General features: G+C 39.5%; 1 protein-coding gene across 1 annotated transcript; it reads right to left on the bottom strand.

Annotated features, from left to right (window-relative positions):
* Nucleotides 1–336: 336 nt before the first annotated feature.
* On the bottom strand, nt 337–19,531 carry acp6 (acid phosphatase 6, lysophosphatidic). The gene is made up of 10 exons (XM_088600837.1): nt 18,631–19,531; nt 16,928–17,056; nt 13,564–13,694; nt 12,306–12,385; nt 8,813–8,900; nt 6,544–6,676; nt 5,531–5,631; nt 4,309–4,404; nt 2,672–2,837; nt 337–2,030 (listed from the first exon to the last, which is right to left on the bottom strand). Exons 1-10 carry the CDS (start codon nt 18,823–18,825, stop codon nt 1,899–1,901), a joined length of 1,251 nt encoding a protein of 416 aa, XP_088456963.1. The 5' UTR covers nt 18,826–19,531; the 3' UTR covers nt 337–1,898.
* Between the last annotated feature and the right edge of the window lie 1,919 nt (nt 19,532–21,450).

Genomic DNA, 21,450 nt, shown 5'->3' with positions numbered 1-21,450 from the left:
TCGCTTCCCAGTTATGACTCTTTCTCCAAAGCCTTGCCAGATAATAAAGAGCTCACATGCCTGAATTTACACCTAGTGCTTCAATTTATTTTCATTATTGGTGCTCTCTCCTGCTCTGTTTTGCTGACACCATCTGAATTGAAACAATATAATTACAATTTTCATATTTTATATATAGTTTCTTTCTATCTGAATCTGTCAATGTGGGTTTCTTACAAAAATAAAAAAAACACTACCAAAGGCAGTGTTAAACAACTGTCAGAAACCACCAGCACAGGGACATAGATGTAAGCTAATTTTGGACAGTTTAGAAATCAGACACATCTGACAGGCATGTCCAGAAACAAAACACTCAAAACCTTTTATTTTAAAAATATCACTCCATTCACCGTATCTTAACATCTTTCACGTTCACATCTAAAAGACTCGCACAGAATCTGTGTAACATGTTCCCACCTGATTCAAACTCTGGAAAAAGATTTCTCTTAAATTATTCAGCTTGCAGTTGCCGTGCCACAAATGTAAGATTAAAGGTCATTGCTTTTCCCTTTATCCCTCTTGTATTGAGCAGTAAGAGCACCCAGGTCCCTCTGAGAGGACAAATAAAGGTTTTATAACCTGGATGACTGAGCGAGATGAAATACCTCCGTGCTGCCATGAGAACACGCTACCAAACGTGTTCAACAGATTTTCTTCACTCTTGGGTAACCACTATATCGTTAAATGTTTTAGAAAAATACAAATTATTTTTCTGCCTGGAAGAGCACATTGAGTAAAACATGATAAAAGTTAACAATGAAAAGCAGTATGCCCTGCCTGTCTGCACAAATCAAGTCCAGAGTCCTGTGTCATTTCAGGGGATGTGCGCAAAGCAACACATTATGGATATATACCTTTTAACAGTCTGTATAAAGATGTGGGTTTGTAATCCACCTGATGCTAAATGCTAATATGATAAAATATGAGGTTTGAGTGGGGAACTGGGTTAGTGTGCATTGTCTGCAAAGGAACAAATTATGGTTAATTCCATGCTAAACAGGAAAACGAAGAAAGTATTTCAGCTGTTGAGCCTTCTTCAAGTGTGAGAGACAGAGAAAGCTGGCTGGAATATAAGAATAAAAACCATTATACTTAAATCCTTCTATAGAAAGCGCAGGAGAAAAACGGTTCTTTGGGAGGCCCAACAACTGAAACACTGTGTTTCTTCTATTTTTCCAAGGGGAATTAACCTTTTTGTTCTATAAAATATACTTATGTAAAAGACAGATGTGTAGCACACAAAAACAGCTATCAACTATGTCTCTTCTCTAAACTAGACCCAATTGCACAGCGGTGCTGCAGAAAGTTTTATGTACTGTAATGTCGACTAGACATCTTCAGCCACTATTGCTCAGGGCATCTATCTGCCCCCTGCACACGTACTGTTCTCAGCTTCCCCTTCTGCCCTTCTAGGAGTACACAGTAGAGCTGTGACATCTGGAGCCTGAATCTAAACATCACAGGCACCCGCAGGAAGCATGGAAAGATTGTGCATATTTCGAAACGTATGTCAGCCGAGGTGGAAAATAGTCCAGCAGAGAACTGTTAAAGCCCAAAGGTGATGAGGAAGGGAACTTCCTATACATAGACATAAATCTTAACTTAAAGGGAACAGAGCATTTGTTACATTATTATAATATAAAATTAAACCTCTGAAGGATTTGTACAGTAAGCATTTCAAAGTCCAGTGACATGATTGATGTAGCTCTACAACACCTTGTTCTTCAGGATGGTTCCAACAGATTTAAATTGACACCTTCTATTCAAAGGAATACAAGATATAATACAGTTTCATTGATTCTGTAAACTTTATATGTGTAACAGGAAAACTAAGTGTCAAATGCAGTAAAAATTCCCTTTTATTCTGTAACATTTTCAGTCTTATTGCAGAGTGCTCTGTAGCCCACAAGTTCAAGGGTGTAGGACGAAAGTGCTTTCTTAAACTCCTTCAATGGACAATAGATGTCACTGCAGCCTCGTATTAGCTGTGCCTAACACAAAAAGATGAAAATCAAAGGTTAAATACACAACACATGCTAAGGAAAGAAAATTGTAATATTGTAAGTCCTCTACTAGTATGAAGTTACCTGGTGGTACTGAACACTTTCACATATAGAAGTGCTTATTTAGCATTTTTTAGAAAAAACACATTACTTAGCCTTAATAGTATAATGGATAAAAAATGGATCCTGTTTAAAACCTAATGATTACCAACATGTAGAAACATTTTGTAAACCCAATTAGAATTAAGTAAAAGGCCTTTATTATTTGAATACTATAACTGGGTAAAAATGAAACGTATCCTTCAAAACTCAAGTGACATTAAAATGAGGTCCTGACCACGTGATCATTAGAGATCCATTAGAGAGCACCGTTTTGGAAAAATAGTGTCAGAAACCCAGATGCCCTGGGTGAATTCTACACTGGGTTTTCACAAACTAACTAAATTCAAATGGTGAATCAGTTTTCTAGCTTTTCCACCTAATCTGCTGACTTACGGCCTTACATCACTCTACCTCTGTGTTGGTTTTGCAATATGTGTTGTCTGCCGAGGTCAGTCCTGTGACTGTGGGAGAAGGCAGAGGCCAAGGGTTGGTGGGGGAAAAAAAACCCATCTGAAGGTCCTGCTTACCTGGCCAATATAAGACACTTTGACAAAGTCCTCCTTTGTGGTCCGGTGTTCGTACAGCTCCACAGTAATATCCGCCCCGTAAGGTGGCCACTTCCAGTCGAAGATCCCCAACGCGATCAGACAAGGCATCAAAGTTGTATCATGGACAGAATACAGATACATCTTCCTGACACACACACACAAAATAGAAATAGAAAAGTGCTATAGGTCATGAAAAACAACTTTAAAAAGGACAGCTTGATACCTCCAGTTGAAATCTGGCTCCTTTACCTCTGATACTTTTTCCAAACATTATGCGACACGTCCATGAGCAACACCCCACTGAACAGACGCCCCTCCTGAGGCGCGCTGGCTGTGCAGAGACACACAGAGGTCACGCAGTCCAAAGGTTTCATTTCAAATAGTATGTTATGACACCTTTCATGAAAAGTTTAAAGGTGTCATTAATGCCTGACTTGTGGAGACATTTTTCTGTCCAATGCAAGACCTTTTACTGAAAGTAATGCTGACTTTAGGTATTTCAGCAGGACTCTTTACCTCCTGATAAAATACAAACGAGTCCTGCAAGTTTAAATTTGCACTGGATATGCCCATCTTGCAGTTTTCTTAGATATTCTTTGAAATTAGTTTAAAACGATCAATCACTTGGTACTGAAATAAAGAAAATGGGTGCCCTTCAAGATACGAAGCCTTTTACAGTAGATATACATCAAAAGCCACACTCAGAGAACTGGACACTGAATTTTGTACATGAGTGTGCCAATTCCATAACAACTCATCCCAACTCTCTTAACCAAAGTACAAAGAAATACCATGCGGAAGAACTGACTGATACACGGATTATGGAGCTTCTCAACTCAGCCAAACCATCGTGATTGTCTACACTACACTACAGGCAATCCAGTCACACTCCAAATAGTCAGTACCTGCGATTTGAAACAACGTTATTCATTAAATAATTTCAGTCCCAGTGGTTCATTAATTACAAATATTTGCCAAGTGCAGTGTGACCCAAACTGCCGTAGAGGTTTCAAGTGAATTCATGAAGCTGCTTTTGAAAGTACCGGACCACCGTAATTTAAGAAACGACAAAGTCTTATTCCAAAGGAAGCCTGGGAGATTATTTTTCACATACTATTTTAAATGCGAACACAAAAACAAAGCAACTAACGAAGCAGTACCACTGAAGATGTTCAGATTGAATGCTCTGGTGCACTCTGGATCAACCCTGGTCCTGGGGAGTCTCAATCCAGTGATCATTACAGATCTCCCTAAATCACCTGGTATTTAAATTAGTTTAAACGAGTAGTGTTTCAGTTAAGGCAAGGGCTGAGGCATGGTTCGATTTTCGCTCTAAATTATATCTCTAAATCACCTAATTGAAAACACTGCCTGCCTATCTAATCATAGTTTAGATCGTTAGATAATGAGGATTTGAAGGCTGCTCACAGAACCTGCTGGACTGGGGCTCTCCAGGACCAGGGTCTGTTCTGGAGCAGCACACAGTCATACGAGGGGTGTGTGTTACACACGTCTCTCTGCCATCCCTGCATCATTTTATTCTCAAAACACGGCACAGATCGCATCAAGGCTGGCAGACAGGCCTCCCTCTACATTTCAGCTGCGAGAAGACCCACCTGGATTCTCCTGAAGACGCTTCTCCCCGAAGCTTTTCCTCGATATTATTCACCAAAGTGTGAAGCAGTGGTCCAACACTCACCTGAAGGACTTCCCTAATAAGACAATAAAAATAATTCAGCCAAAGCACCAGAGATACATTTTCCATTCTCTTGCAGCTGAGTAATGAAATTATCTTTTTTCCACTGGATCATTTTTTTCTCACATTTACGTATTATTGCTTATTTTGTAAGTCATCCTGCATAAGGGTGTCTGCTATACAAATGAAAATTAACAATGACCATACTTTTCAGAAAAAAAAGTTTGAAAGTGTACTGAAAGTACAGAATAATCATAAAGCCTTTTCAAATCTTTTTATTTTAAACTGTGTGCACTATGAAGCAATGCACTTCAGGACAGAATGACAGTACCAGACAAAAATCAAACACATACCACCACAGTGCAATTTTCAAACACAGCTGTTTAGAATAGCCCAAACAATTGTAAATGCCCACACAAATATCAAGAGGACATAAGGACAAAAGACCATAAGAAAAATGTTACAAGTGAGATTAGGCCATTCAGCCCATCTGGATTACTTGGTAGTTAGCAGTTCATTTATCGCATCTGCTCATCTCTTAAAGTGCAAAATCATCTTATTGACAGTTGAAGATGAGCCCTCTTTCCCTCTGTCACTGATTTGTCCCTACGCTGCCCTCTAGTGTTCTGCTCACGTAGCTACACTCCCTTCACTCAGGTACAGGATCCTAACATTGTGCTGGTCTTCTAAATTGCTTCCTCACATTGTCTGGAAGGTGTAAAAATTTGTCACCATAAACACCTAAACCTTTTCTAAAAGTAACCTCTTCTAGCTCAGTGTTTACCATTTTGTGTTATTAGTTTATGTTTTTGCTGCCTGTAGTTGTGTTTTAGCAGGACATGATAATTAAGGAAACCAGTAAAAGGTGATGGACCCCAACATCAGAACTGGGATCTCCTGTGTCAAACATATTCTTAATTTCTGGCTTGACTAAGACTAGTCAACTAGCATTTCCTGGTCAGCACCCCCCCCACACGCACACACAAAGAAAAAATGATCAACTTTATCAGTGTGAGGTTCGTGATTGCTTATACTGTAGCAGTTGATCAACAAAAAATGTACAATGTTCCTTCAGTTTGTTTTTCCAGTCTTTCTCATGTCGGTCCCATTGCCCCTGACACACTCCCTTCCGCCCTTCATACCTTCCACTTCCTTGGTAAGCGAAATTAATCATTTCCACAGCTCGCTGTTCAACAGTGTCCTTCCAGCTCTGCAGCTCTGCGGGACCAGGTAAACCGTGGGTCTGTAAGCAACACACATGCCACTGTGACCTCAGGCTGTACAGTCCTGTCTCAGCAATGCAATTACCATCTAGAGGCTCCAGGATGTCTAATGTAGGAGAGAGAGAAAACTAAAGAAGGAACCTTTGTGAAATGTTTTGCCATTTTCAGCTTCAAAGATCTTGTAATATCTTGTGTGTGAAGTCTGTCATGTTTTCTTTATAATAATATGAAGACATAATGTTTAACATGCTTTTCCTTTAATAAGGCTTTTTATTTCTGGAGGTCATCAGTCATGAAAAACATATCAACACTACTGATATTTTACCTTCCTTAGGTAAGGAATTCCTTGAATTCAGAGAAAAGAAAACTATGGCTGTTAGAAAATTAACAAACTATTTGCAAGTTCTTTAACCAAATTTACTTGTCTCTTTCAAAATTAGACACCAAGTAACATCACTGAATTTCTGGTTTTTAAAACAAAACCAAAAATGCCAGAGACTGCATCATTTCTTACAAAATGGTAATAAGGATGAGTAATTTCACATTCAGTCCTGATAGGATACAAAAGGACTTTGTGCCTTTTACAATCAAAAGGATATAACACAAAAGCTGTCGAATTTGAAGGAACATTTTCAATGTCATTTCAGCAGTTTTCTGTGATACACAAACCATTGTAATCATCCCCCAACTTCAATATGCTCCGAGACTTTTTTTGAGGACTTTCCCCGAGACTTGAAAATAATTTTCCGTTCGGTTTGTGGAGCCGGAAATGAAGTCTGCCAGTTATCCAGGATTCTGAGATCCCTGTGGGAGCACTGGAAATGCGTGTTGCTGCTTTTTGAAAGAGGTTTCGGTTCTGGATGTGGCACAAGAGAAACACACTCCACTGCCACTCAGAGCTCCCTGGAGAAAAGGCCTCGGATTCCTCTCACCTCCCGAGCCACCATGTCATCCCGGATGAGGACAAAATCCGCGCCCTTGTGCCCCGCGATGCCCAGCGCGCTCTGTACCTTCTTCAAATCGGCAGCGATCTCGGGGAGGAGAAATGACTCTTCCCATCTGGATCTACATGGCCCCAAAAAAAACCAAACATTTCTGCATTTTCGTCATGTCTTATAAAATAAGCGCACATAGATGAATGAATAAAACATTTAAGCTGAATTAACTTCATTGCTGACCCTCTGCTCCTGGGACAGCTTTTTTTCCTTTGCTTTGCTGTGCTCGTCTTTAGAAAAACATATTCAAGCCTGAAAATATAATATCTTTTTTAGGCAGGTTTCCAACAACCTAATGCATCTTTTTCTAATAGATTGTTTAAAACACCAAGAACTATGAGATTCCCCTTTTTTAAATTAGAGCATTTATGAATGAGGGACCATTCATCCAATCAAATCAATTAGAATAATCAGTTTTTTAAAAAAAATAGAAAATAGAAATTGATTCATGGATCTCGTCTGGCTGTTTCCTGAAAGAAGCCATGTTATTGGTTTCAACATGGCTGTTCAGCTTGTTCAACACTCAACAGGTAAAGAAGGGCTTAATTCTATTCAAATTACATCAAAGAAGTTCTATTTTCAGTAACTTTTGTTGCTACAAATGTTAGAGCTGAGTGCCAGTAATTGTAAGTGAAATGGCACTTTCAGAAACTACCTTGCCTGAAGAGCAGCCATATGGAAACAGTTAAGCCCCACTTCATACGAAAACAGGCAGATTTCACAATTGCACTGCTGAAGAACGTGACTGGTAAAAAGGCTGAAGCTACAAATGTAGTGACAGATTGCAGTTGTTTGAGATACAGAAATTGTTTTAAAATTCATGAAGGGAAATTTCAATGGAAAAACCTGTTTTTAAGTGGGGAAAGGGGATGAATTATCACTGTGTTAGGCATAATAAGTGCCTTTATCACAAGATTCTTTTAGTGAAAAAATCATGCCTTTTAAAAATAAAGCCACCCAGGAGCACATGCAATTTTAAAGAACACGAGGAGGTTTCAAATTTCTAACTGATCTCTATTGTCATGAATTCCTATTCAACTTCCATTTTGTGCCAGGGTTATCATCTCAGTTTCTGAGCTGGACAGATTATGTTGATTTCAAGTGTGACTCTTCAGATTTTTCATGTCTGGCAAAGCACCAGGTAGGGCTGTAAAAGAGTCGTATTACTTCCTGCAATGCACCAGAAAGACTGTCCAAATCATCCTATAACTAAGCAAGCATTCACCTCATGTTTATACTTCAACATCTCTGCTCTGCTCTCTCTCAATTAGACGCACACAAAAACAACAGAAATCTCAATGAAGCCAAAGTAGAGGCAAATTACTGTTTATGTTCCTCTTATGCATAACCTGATCACAAATGAAAATCTTAGAAATAAGCAGAAATGTACATCTAAATTACATTTACATTCCATGACTCCTACATCCAAAATGATTCCGTTTTTTCATATACTGTATAAATCAAAACAAGCAGTCAAATAAGACTCTTAATAATAGAATGCTGTGTGGGCTAAGTATTCAATTTTTAAAACCATTAAAGTTAGAAGATACCTCAGTAAGAGTTTCCATTTCAAATCGCCAGCTCACTTAATATTTTTTTAAATTAGGTGATTGTTTTTGCATACAATCCCTTGTCAACTGCGAGGGTTACATTCCTAAAAGCCCCTGATGGCAGGTGAATTTGTGGGGAAAAATAGGGCTAGTGGAACTGAAATTGCAAATGTTAAACATTCTATTCTCTCCTCCAATAAATGAGCACAAAAACACCAGACTAAAATGAGATACAATAGATCAAGGAAAAAAAAAACATAAATTGTAAAAAATGAAAGAATATTGAAAAAATCATTTTTATCATTCAGTTATATGCGTTCAAAGTTCCAAAAACGTTTAGTCAGTGCCAAGTACATAATAAGAAAACCAGTCTTTTTCATCAATCAGCTCATATGCTGAGAAGCTATTTTAACTTATTTGATTATTATTTAACTAATGACTAGCACATTTGATTGGGAAATCACTAACACTTCTTTGCACAATTTAAAAAGCAGTCCCTTTTTAAAAACAAACTACAGCGGATAACCCTTTCAAACCAAAAGGTTATAGAAAAACACCTGCAAAGAGTAGGACCAAACCAAATCTGCAGCCCTTGGGCAGAAGTCGCTGAACACTGACCAAATCTAAGCATCATCACAATTTATGGTTCCACATACTTGCCCAGCAGATATAGCAGCTTGCATCCATGGATGTTGGGATACAAAATCTCGACCTCTGCTTCAGAAGTGAAGATATTGGCTGGTCCTGTGTGAAGGCATTGCAGCGCGTCAGTCAAAACTGCCTGTACGGACAGCTTTATAGGTTTGCCAGCACCTCTTAAGAAAAGTGATACTGTATATCATAGGCCCAAAACCCAATAAAAGAGATGGAACAGTATGTTTTCCATGTTATGTACAATGGCCCGTACATTATTCACTAGCTGCATCATCCGAAAGGGGAACCTTTGGGAAGAAATGTGATCAGTTTCTGGAGAGTACATATAGTACCCTCTGGATTTTTCATACCCTTGATGAAATAGGAAAAAAACAAACAGATTTATAGACTGGATCATGTCTAGCTAAGAAATTGTAAATTGTGCAATTGTTTTAGACCAAGAAAACTATAAATAAATAAACAAAGTCCATAGTTTTGGTTACTGAAACACACAATTCAGAGTGGTAGTGAGCTAAACCTCTATACAGTGCCCTCCAAGTTATTCATACCCCCATTTGAATAAAACATCAAATATCAATAATTTACAGACTGTGTAATACAGTGCCTTGCGAAAGTATTCGGCCCCCTTGAACTTTTCAACCTTTTGCCACATTTCAGGCTTCAAACATAAAGATATAAATTTTTTATTTTATGTGAAGAATCACCAACAAGTGGGACACAATTGTGAAGTGGAACGAAATCTATTGGATTTTTGAAACTTTTTTAACTAATAAAAAAATGAAAAGTGGGGCGTGCAAAATTATTCGGCCCCTTTACTTTCAGTGCAGCAAACTCACTCCAGAAGTTCAGCGAGGATCTCTGAATGATCCAATGTTGTCCTAAATGACTGATGGTGATAAATAGAATCCACCTGTGTGTAATCAAGTCTCTGTATAAATGCACCTGCTCTGTGATAGTCTCAAGGTTCTGTTGAAAGCGCAGAGAGCATCATGAAGACCAAGGAACACACCAGGCAGGTCCGTAATACTGTTGTGGAGAAGTTTAAAGCCGGATTTGGATACAAAAAGATTTCCCAAGCTTCAAACATCCCAAGGAGCACTGTGCAAGCGATCATCTTGAAATGGAAGGAGTATCAGACCACTGCAAATCTACCAAGACCTGGCCGTCCCTCTAAACTTTCAGCTCAGACAAGGAGAAGACTGATCAGAGATGCAGCCAAGAGGCCCATGATCACTCTGGATGAACTGCAGAGAACTACAGCTGAGGTGGGAGAGTCTGTCCATAGGACAACAATCAGTCTTACACTGCACAAATCTGGCCTTTATGGAAGAGTGGCAAGAAGAAAGCCATTTCTCAAAGATATCCATAAAAAGTCTCGTCTAAAGTTTGCCACAAGCCACCTGGAGGACACCCCAAACATGTGGAAGAAGGTGCTCTGGTCAGATGAAACCAAAATCGAACTTTTTGGCCACAATGCAAAACGATATGTTTGGCGTAAAAGCAACACAGCTCATCACCCTCAACACACCATCCCCACTGTCAAACATGGTGGTGGCAGCATCATGGTTTGGGCCTGCTTTTCTTCAGCAGGGACAGGGAAGATGGTTAAAATTGAGGGGAAGATGGATGCAGCCAAATACAGGACCATTCTGGATGAAAACCTGTTGGAGTCTGCAAAAGACCTGAAACTGGGACGGAGATTTATCTTCCAACAAGACAATGATCCCAAACATACAGCAAAATCTACAAAGGAATGGTTCACAAATAAACGTATCCAGGTGTTTGAATGGCCAAGTCAAAGTCCAGACCTGAATCCAATCGAGAATCTGTGGAAAGAGCTGAAAACTGCTGTTCACAAACGCTCTCCATCCAACCTCACTGAGCTCGAGCTGTTTTGCAAGGAAGAATGGGCAAGAATTTCAGTCTCTCGATGTGCAAAACTGATAGAGACATACCCCAAGCGACTTGCAGCTGAAATCGCAGCAAAAGGTGGCTCTACAAAGTATTAACGCAAGGGGGCCGAATAATTTTGCACGCCCCACTTTTCATTTTTTTATTAGTTAAAAAAGCTTCAAAAATCCAATAGATTTCGTTCCACTTCACAATTGTGTCCCACTTGTTGGTGATTCTTCACATAAAATAAAAAATTTATATCTTTATGTTTGAAGCCTGAAATGTGGCAAAAGGTTGAAAAGTTCAAGGGGGCCGAATACTTTCGCAAGGCACTGTATATCTGGCTGTAAAAAAGTCTAAATTTAATATACTCTAAATAGAATTGCACAGAGTCATCTTTTTCATAAACTAAGAATACATGAAGGTCACATTTATTCACACTCCGATGGGGAGTATTTGGTAAATCCTACTCTGGAAGGAATTACACTGACGAGATGCCTCCTATAATATCCGGAACTTCGGAGGGGGTTTTGTGACCAGGCATTCACTACTATAATTCAGAGCTTAAGTACATATCCCAGGACCGACACTCGCTGTCTCGTGCCCTTCATATGCACAATCCCACTCCAGTCTGAAAGGGCTTGGAGTGAAATTTGTGTTTCACAGGGGTACTCACGAGTGACTCCAATGATCCCTTTATGGTCTCTTCTCATCAGCCCGCAACAGAGCAGACTTCAAGGAAATTACCCCAAATTTCATGCAAAATGGTGATGTTTCATGTTCTAACCTATCATAGCGAAGTAAAGTTGCCATGGAGAATGCAATTTCTCCATGGCAACAAATACTCTAGTGTTAAAAAATGAACTTTTTTACAGTTTTAAAACTCATAATATTTTATTTACAAGCAAAATTTTATTAGGCTACTTTTGATTCATTAGGTATTCTAGGTATGAAGTGTTGACAACAAGTCATTACCCCATTGCAGCTGATGAATATTCGTTCACTACGGTGTCCTTTGGAAAGAACGTATTTAATAGCACAGAGCTATTGTGAATAGCACAAAGCTATTGCTAAGCTTAGTTTACTTTGCCCACTTTGAATCAATCCTACTTTAAATTAATTGAACACATTATGCTCCCCGTACTGTTATTTGTGTACAGGGACAGATGGGATGAAATGACTTTAATAGTACAAAGGACATTGCCAAGTTTTCCTTAGTTTACTCCGCTCATTTTTACACGAGCCTGCTCAGTGTGAATGAACACATTATATCACTACTTTTGAGCAGGGACAGACAAGATGGCATTTTGATTTCATCAAACTGCGAGCGGAGAATGAAAAATTCTTTTAAAAATTCTCTGCCAGCGTGCACTTAGCCCCTGGAAAAGAAGCAGGGCGAAAGCAGCGACAACACAAAGCATTTTGACAGTGACCCTTTTTATAACGGTGAACCCTCACATGCTTGTGCACCTTAAGTTCACACCTGCTATATGTCACAGAATTGCAGTCTTGGAAGAAGCGCTGTGGGCTTAGGGCTAAGAGCAGCTTTTAGGACATGGCCTAACAATGGGTTCAAGCTTGTCAACACACAAGGTAGCTTACCTCTTTGCTTCTGTTGGAACAATCCTGCCAACAGACATCTTGCAGACTCAATTGTTCGTATGATGTTGGTTGAACGCACACTAAACGACAAAAACAAAAACAAGGATCTCAGCATATTGTTTCCTAGATAGAAACAGTATGCGCTGCAGATTTTGCAGACATATGACTTCAAAGGTAGGAAAGTGTCAAAAATCACCCTTAAGTTTGTTTTTATAGAATTTGAGGGGACACTTTCTGTAGCACCAAGAGTGAGTTGTAAACAGTCTAATTTGACTTGATGTGGAAAGCCAATTAAAATCAGGCAAGTTGTATTGTTGTTAAACTGGAGATCATTGTGTTCAGTTCAGATAAAAGACTTGAGTCTACCTCGTGTGCCACACACAGAGGTTCAGGGTTTTAATGGGTGGGAACACTGGATAAATTCACTATGAACTTGTACAAAGGTTCTGTGGAGCCAAGACCAAGACAACATTTTAAAAAACAAGGCTATGCTGACAATTTAAGGCATGGGTTCCTCAATTTAAATTCAGATTTATGTGGGAACATAGTGGGAACTGTGGTGTCTAATTTCATCCACAACAAAGTGAGCTGATTGAATAGGAATGTTTTTTTGCTACGTCACATCTTTTTGATGACTCTTGCCCACTTTTAGGATCTTGCCAGACGACAAATTCTGTTCAACTATAAGCAAGCTGCCCCTTCTTCTTCCAGATACTGGGTCAGGGATGAAGTGCAGTTCCTCAAATTTGAAACAAATGTGCAACTCAAGGAGGAACAGATAAATCTATTCAATGTGGTGGCATCTCTCTTAACATCTACAGCATTTAGACTCTCAATGTTACTGCTAGTCTCTTCCCCAAGTCTGCTTTACAGATCTATTGCTCTGTTCCAATTCATTTGTTTTTAGAACTGCCCAAAACTGACCTGCAGTGAACAACTGGTGCCTGTGTCTTTAATTCTTTCTCCCAATATGGATGAAATAATGTTAGTCATTTACTCTAGCACTAGACTATCTATGCAAGACCAACCATACCAAGTTTAATAGATTATTAACTTGTCCTTCTTAATCTCTTTTCTAAGAGAAAATCTGCAACAATGAAGATCATATGATCATCTTTCTGTGTTTATTCACCATATACCAGATTACCTCAATATTGATTAATACTTTGCAAGTCCATCTTTTGTTTTTGTTCTATATGTTTCAGTGAATTGGACACATTATCAGTAAACACTGAACCCATGCCTACCCACTACTTACTAGACCTCTGCTGGGGTGAAGGCTGGTGACAGAAAGTGTAGCTTCTCTATGTATGTTTCTCTCATCCGTTTGCCCAGATCATATAGCTGCTGCATTCCCAGAGTGGTCAGTTGCCCAGGAAACACCCCACCCTGGTGATCAAAAGACGGAAGAGCACAATGTAATCATCACATCTAATACAGAAATGGAAAAATCTGCAATACTAATTAAGAATCCCGTACAAAATCTTTATATTAAAGGGGAACTGCAACATTGGTTTTACTTTTCTGTGTTATAATGAATCGGTAATGATGAGTGGATTTCAAACCACAATGGAACTACCGAGTACATGGCAATGTGTACAACCTGTAATTCACATCACAAAAGAGACCAAGTTTCAGCAATATGAGTAGAGCCAAATTGCTGTCACTGTCTGTGATTCAGAGCAAGGCAACAAAACTTCTGATGACGTGAAAGTGGCCTCATTACACAGTAAATACGCTTTAGACCAAGGACATTTTGCTACTATATTAGTAGTAAATATTTTAACAAAACCAACTTACAAGATTATATGTTTTTAGATACTTTTAAATATTACGAAGAAAAGAGAAACTCGCCAACCAACTAAAATACACAAACACACTTAATGTTTTTAAGAGATCGTGTTTCCCATTTGCTTACAGCAACTAGCGAGCAGGAAGGGCCACTTTCACGCCAAAGTTCGCACAAGCTCTCCCTCTAACCAGTGGCTCTCTGACAAGTGCTTTCTTATCTGCCTGCGACAACATGGCAACCATACAGTACTTTCACGAAGTTCATGATTTTACACTTAATTTGAATCTGGAAAAGTTTGCAATGCCATCAGTTGCTTTATTTTCTTATCGAGATGGAATAACCGTTCTGAGACATTGGGACTGCAGTTACTCTTTATCACTACATAATCAAACATCTTGAAGGATTCCTCGAGGAGGGGAAGTCTACAGACTTTCCTCTGTCTTTCTGCGCTTCTGAAGGAAGCTTTGACTGGAATGGGAAGGTCATTCTAATTCATTAGATAGATAGATAATACTTTATTAATCCCGTAGGGAAATTGATGTGTTACAGCAGTCCAGCCCAAGACAAGCAAAACAGACATCAGAATAGTTATAAAACAAAAGATAACAAAATACATACAAATAAATAAATACATAGGTGTGTGCAAAATGTGCTGATCATAGTCACTGTAAAAACAATAAAATATGTGCAAAATGTGCATAGGTTTATACAGACTGATTGTCCAAAAAGTACAATGGAGCAAACATGCTGTCCATAGAGGAGCAAACGAAGGGCTAACAGTCTATCCCCTTTCTAAAATAACTTTCAGCTCTCCATTATATTTTCCACATAGGGCCCTGCAGCATGCTACTGAAAAGCTGCATAAGCGTCAATTTACAGGAGATTAATTTAATTAAAATCACAAAATTGCAATGCTAAAAGACCCAGAACTGTTCCCAGTTTGAACAGTTGTAAATGATTTTATACTACAATGTCTTTTACTTGTTGGAAACAGCTGATTGCAATGTTCTTGCTATAACTGGGGTGTGTGTTTGTCTAGTTTGTGCACCCCCTGTGTAAAATATAGAAACATTAGACCTGTACAACTATTTCATCAAAAATCAAAATCAAAGTACACACATGAAATGACAGGATTGTCAACCACACTTAAGCAAAATATGTTATTTTCCGGCACTTCTTTATTTCCTCTTAATAGAATGCTCACACCTTGAGTTCACCTTTAGAGACTTTCATTTGCATTACCCTTTAACTCTTATTATTACAACGCTGCTTGTGAAATATCATTTTAAAACAAAGCTTAATTTTGATAATCTTCTAACTATGATATATTCTATATCCGGTTACAGAATTGCAAAAATGTGATGGGTGCTTGTCAGTCCAACTTCAGTTCCAAAGATATAGATGGCAGTTAACTGTAATATGGCAAGAAACTTTCTAAAGTCTTGTGGTATGTAATAAAATATTTCATTTTTGTGAAGTAAACTAGACCACACACATTGGTGGGCAGTTAAGTTAAAACTGGGAAGGAAGCAAGAACAGGATATTGTCTCACTGTCAGTTTAACAGCCAAAGAAATAACAAGAAAGAACACTCTTTCAGCTAAGTGGTCCTGACACCACCTCACACAACTTAATCAGTAGATATATTCATTTATTAGCTCTACTTTTCTGAAGAAAAGCAGTAAAAATATGTCTTGTGTGATCCACATCATGAGTACACAAGGCTATATTCAAGCTCTTTTCATGCACTGTAGCACACCTCTCTTCAGAGAACCACAAGGATGTTTAGTAAATGTGAACTACAACTACATGGCAAACCAAACTGTAAGTTTCCACTGTTAATGTCTCATCAAGGCCATAAATCTATATTTGTTATTTCATTAAAAGGTATTTAAGACATCATCCAAGAAACAAGACCCTACCAATTAACAAAGCAATCTTTCTGTGCCAAAACCTTGTGTACAAATTAGGCTAGGTTGCATACAAAACGGTTTAAAACCTACTCTACTCATGATCATGTTATCATCAACTGTAGTTTAGCGGGATTTTAATAAAAGATAAAGTAGGACCTAACTTACTAATTACTTAAATTAATACACTAACCCTAATCCAAGCATTAACTAATATCTATAGATCCTTTATTAATAACTGATAAACTGACAAATAACAGTTATTCAATATTCAGATGAATATTCAGGGATCTGAGGTTATATCTGTGAGGGCTGTCCGTCTGCTGGTTCACACAGATACCCGGCTGTTTGTGCTACTGGCTCGAAGAGCAAAAGAAAGCAATTCCACTGTGGAAATTTCATGTGTTGTTTCAGTCCTGTGCTGGACTACGGACCCTCCTTAATCACCAGATGGATAACCACTGTGAAAATGTCTTGTGTATGCTGCACAGGTACATGTACCGTATCTGACAGAACAACAACCTGTTTCTCTTTGGTCCTTAAGCTTTAAACCCTGATATTAATGACATTTAAAACAACTTAATCCTTAGTTGAACTAACACATGGCTTGATTTACAAGCTGAAACGCAACCCCCTGGCACAATAAGGAACTGAAAACGGATTAAAAAAGGAGTTAAAAAAACTCTTATAAATTATAAGTCAGTGACAGCTCTCTTAAGAACTGAGAGCTCAGCGGGTTCTGGGGGTCGCAGGTCCAGAGAGTGGCCCCCTGAGCAAGATCAGTAGGACTTTATCCTGCTGATGTGCAGTCCATTTTCTATCCCAAGTAGCTATTTTCATTATTTTAGAAATCATCCCAGTTATAGCAATGTGGCAACCTGAAACACCCTCCCCCCCCCACCAAAACAGATGCCAACCTACAGCGAGGGTGCGCGCTCGGTAGCTGTCCTCCACGGGAGACGGAGGGGTGGGTCCGCCGCTGAGGTCGCAGACCCTGCAGTCGAAGCGTGTGTGCAGAGGCACTGCCAGAAGGCCAGGGAGCCATTCTGCCTGTGGAGCGTCAAAGGGAGGCAGACGTTAGAGCTCAACGTCAGTGAGGTCACGCATAAACAAAAAACTTTAAACGGTTTCATAAATGTTGTACTCTATTCGTAATACAGCAATACCACACACACACTCTGAGCCCTACCCAGATCAATTATCACCACATTTGTATGACAAACACTGAAAAATGAACAGATCTGCCTAAATGTAGCTAGCTTTTGTGATTCCCTCCTCCTTTAATGCCACATTCGAGAGTGCGAGTTCCTCAAAATACTTTTGTTTTGCCTTGTGTGGAGGAGAGAGCACAAGCTGCTGTGTGGTTTTATCTGCTCTTGAGTCACAGTGGCCTTCTGAGGAAGCACAGCACACTGATTGTGACAGGCCTACCTCCCAACGGGGAAGCTCATGAGGCCTGAGCACATGGAAATCACGATGGACAGAAAAAATTATTGTACTAAGAACTTTTACCGTACAAATGAAAAACAACATTCACACACCTAAAACAAAAGCTCACTCTCAATCAACCCAACACCAACTACACCTTTGAGTCTCCTTATACACCAAACTAGTTTAAATGAACTGCATGGTAACATGTGGCTCTTAGCCCTTCACCAATTAACTAATTAATCAATTAACACACCACACATGAACCTATTTACAAGCAACAGAGGTCCTAGAAACCAATAGTGTCAGGTAAGCTGAAACTACCGCCCTGGCCCACTTTCTGCTGTCCTCTAAAGACAGACTAGGGAAGTGAACTGCTTTTTCTTTAGTGTAGAAAGAACCTGTCAGAATGGCTAAGGGACTTGTGCCACGAGATACACCTCCGTAATTAAGCACGTGCACCGAACATGATCATAGATGCATTACGTAAGTGCAATGTATTTAAATGAAGTTATCGGTTTTGTAAATAAATCATGTCACCTGCTGTTTTCAGTTCTAAATTGGAGGCCAACTGAAAAGTCACCTGTTAAACCTGCAGGATGGCATTTCCAGGAGACCAAAGTGCCTGACCCTGCCCAGTATTGAGTAATGAAGCATAGGAATGCAGAACTTCACTCAGTGAAGCCAGCCTCTCTCAGTGATTGAACTCTCAGGTGTAGGCTACATGCAGTCTAACTGAAGGAAGTGGAAAGAAAATATTTGAAGTACACATCTGGTCTTTTAATTCAGGTATTAGCTTATAAAGGTTGGTGCGTTTAGGTTTTCACAACATAGCTGGGGAGTTTGTTCCTGCTTCTCAGACCACAAGACGTATACAGCATACTAGCAGTCCCTCCCTGAGCATATAAATACTGTATATTTGACTTTTACACCACATAATTAGCTCAGTTAAGATCAATTCTAGTGTAACAAAAAAACTGCTGCTGCCCAACCTACCCTGGCCTACACAGAGGGACACCTAGAGCCTAAATGACAACATCACTTTTACACATAATTTTCCACAAGCTCTTTCAAATATAAAAGCCGTCTTAAGACACACTAACGTGAGCAGACTTGTTTTCGATACGACCCCCAAATCTAACTGAGCCACAGGGTTGCACGCGTGTTAAACGCAGGAGGCGGTTCTGGTTTCTCACCTCTGGTACTCCAGGTATGGACTTCAGCGGAGTCCTGGCGCCGTGTCTGAACAGGGCCTGAACCAGCTTCAGCTCGTACTGAGCAGGGTCGCGGGTCTCCGGGGCAGCGGCAGCAGGGGTGGCCCGGCTCTGGTGCCAGTACAGCGCAGCGCCCGTCACAGCGCCCGCGATCCCCACTCTCGCCCAAACGTTCATGGTCCCCGACAAGCACGGGAAAATAAATCCACTATCCAAATAGGCAGGGGCTTGCTTTTAGGTCTTTAGTAACTCTCTTCGAACACAAACCTTGAATTAAGTTAAACTATCATGACACCTTTTTTAAAATGTGAAGCGATCAATCCCCGCATTTACAGTCGAATTCTCAGTTTAATTGCTAAAAAGAAACAGCAACAGCCTCCGTCAACGGCAAAATTCAAAACCTAAAAGTATTATCCGATTATAGTCATACATGACTACTGGCATACCAAAAACACAGTAAACCGACAGCCACCGTTACCTTCCTGGAATAATGCAATTCCCTGTAAATACGAATCATACTTTATTGCAAAAAGTAATAGTACACATTTAAATTAAAAAAATATATCAGTTACTTTTACAGTTAGCTACACTTAGACTTATCGTAATGAGTCGTTACATCCATTAACGCATGCTTATTACACATATTGCTTCAGCAATGTTCCGCCATCTGATTGTTAGGAAAAATACTGCCCTCAAAAGCAAGTAGAAATCGCTTCCCCAACACTCAGCTTTCTAAAAAAAAAAACCCAAACCGGTAAGAAATATAGTTTTAATCTTGTTTTGGGATTTGTAGTCCTTACGTAATAGTTTTTAATGGAATAAAAGACGAACGTGACAAAAAAAACTAAGATTCCCACAATGCACTTTGAGGCAAATCTACTTCCTGTGTGTCATAACTCCGCCCCCCCCTCCCCGCCCCTCCAGGTGTTGATAGGACTGGGTTCTTGCACACAACCCAGCAGTTTAAAAACTTTGAAGCTTTTAACTACTGTACCAGATCAAAATATATGGACTCTGTTCACTAAATGTAGTCTTTTAATGTTTAAAATGAGAAAACAGCCTGAAAATGGTTAGTGGGTTAATGCGGGTACGCAGAACAATAAAAGACACAACCAAAAAAACAAGATTTTTGGATATTTTGGATAAGCGTGAAAACCTAACATTTTCCGGAGTAATACTAGAACTGGTCATACTTAAAATACTAATTATGCTGTGATAATGGGATATTTTATGGTAGGGATGATAATGTTGATAATGTAACAACATTGGGAGGAGAAAGGCTGCTGTGATTGGAAACAAAAGGAAGCTTTTAGGGAAAGTGAGAATGTTTATCATTGAGTCTCTCGGAAGCCCATAACAAGACTAGCTTCAGGCTATTAGAAGATCTTGTGTATAACCAGGGAACTACAGCATTGGTCACAGTGTCTGTATCCATGACAATGACAGAAAACAACAAACGGAGAACTAATTTCTCAGTGACAGATCAGGCAGTCCAACCTTCCACAAGGCCAGGTAACCAGGGTACAAACCCGTCAGTGCGTTTTCTGACCACATTTGAATTCTTGACCCCTAAAAAAATTTGAGGAGACTTATTTAATTCAGGTCACCTCAATATGCTGGACAGCTTGTAGGTTCCAATCAATCAGTTACTGGAATGCAAGCAAAAACCACCACCAGTTATCACTGGTCCAGTATAGCTCTCCAAACATGGTCAAACAGCCATGGATGAATAAGACAACAGATGTCACTCTCAGGAATGAGCATATTGTACATATGCTCCATAGAACCCCATAGAACCAATGACGTAAACAAACCAATTCCTAAAAACAATAACAAATGAGAGCAGTCCCTTCAGTCCACCAAGTCCATGTAGAGAACAGTGACCAGATACATACTGGGGTTGTTTTAACCTTAAACAGAGAGACTACAAGGGGACCTGATAAAATAATTCAAAATCCTCGAAGGCACTGAAAAAGTGGGCATCTGTAGGATGTACAGTGAAACACCATCCAGGGGACACAAGCTGAAATTAAGGGGAAGTTTTTTTTAAAACTAAGAATAGGAGGGAGTGTGGAACAAGCTATCCAGCCATGTTGTGGAAGCTGATACCCTGCCTTCCTTCAAGAGGCATTGATTGTAACCTCTTAATTGTGATCTCTCTAATGTTATTTCCTCTGTTCTAGCTAATGAAAGTTCAAGTTGAAAAAGTTATCATAAAACCTTCTGTCCCTGTGGCCAGCTGCCCCCCTCTTCGCACTGCTTCTGTCAGACTGATTAAATTATAAGATTGTTTTATTGTTATAAGCCCTTCCTAAACGTCTTCAAAATCCTATTCTGCCTGAGGAATTACTTTGTGTGGGTGACCTTGCTACTTTATAAAAAATCAAAGTCTATCAGTCTTCCTCGTTTTGCTGTTCCCACGAATTCTGACCGGAATGTGTGCTCCCTGAGAATTTCCGTCCTGGAGAGTACAAGGTCGAACCCGAAGGTCACAGTTGGTAAACAGTGAATGCTGCCAACTCGTGCCCTGTGTCCTACTCTTTTCTATATTTGACAACCAAAGCTATTAATAGAATTTTGAGAGCTTTTTATGGCTTGAGGCTTACAGAGAGGACCTCGTCTGAGGGAAGCAATCATGTCAATCACTACATTTTTCAGTTGTTCGGTCTCTATTTATAGACAGAAATATCTTCAGCAGCCATCATATTACAATTAGCAGTCACAGAGCTGAGACATCTCAATGTAAGAGAGAAATCCAGAAGAGCCAATCTCAGGAATCTCCAGGAAAAGAGACTTAAAAAA

The sequence above is a fragment of the Lepisosteus platostomus genome, chromosome 2 (assembly GCF_059453375.1).
Source record: "Lepisosteus platostomus isolate fLepPlt1 chromosome 2, fLepPlt1.hap1, whole genome shotgun sequence".
Classification (NCBI taxonomy): domain Eukaryota; kingdom Metazoa; phylum Chordata; class Actinopteri; order Semionotiformes; family Lepisosteidae; genus Lepisosteus; species Lepisosteus platostomus.
The sequence above is the reverse complement of the archived record's forward strand: the minus strand, read 5'-3'. Positions and strand labels throughout refer to the sequence as shown.

Coding starts and splice junctions, on each gene's coding strand:
- acp6 (XM_088600837.1), bottom strand. CDS start 18,825: ATGAACGTTTGGGCGAGAGTGGGGATCGCGGGCGCTGTGACGGGCGCT. Junction 13,695..16,927: donor ACCGAGCGCGCACCCTCGCT/GTAGGTTGGCAT, acceptor TTTGATCACCAG/GGTGGGGTGTTTCCTGGGCA. Junction 5,632..6,543: donor ATGACATGGTGGCTCGGGAG/GTGAGAGGAATC, acceptor TGTTGCTTACAG/ACCCACGGTTTACCTGGTCC.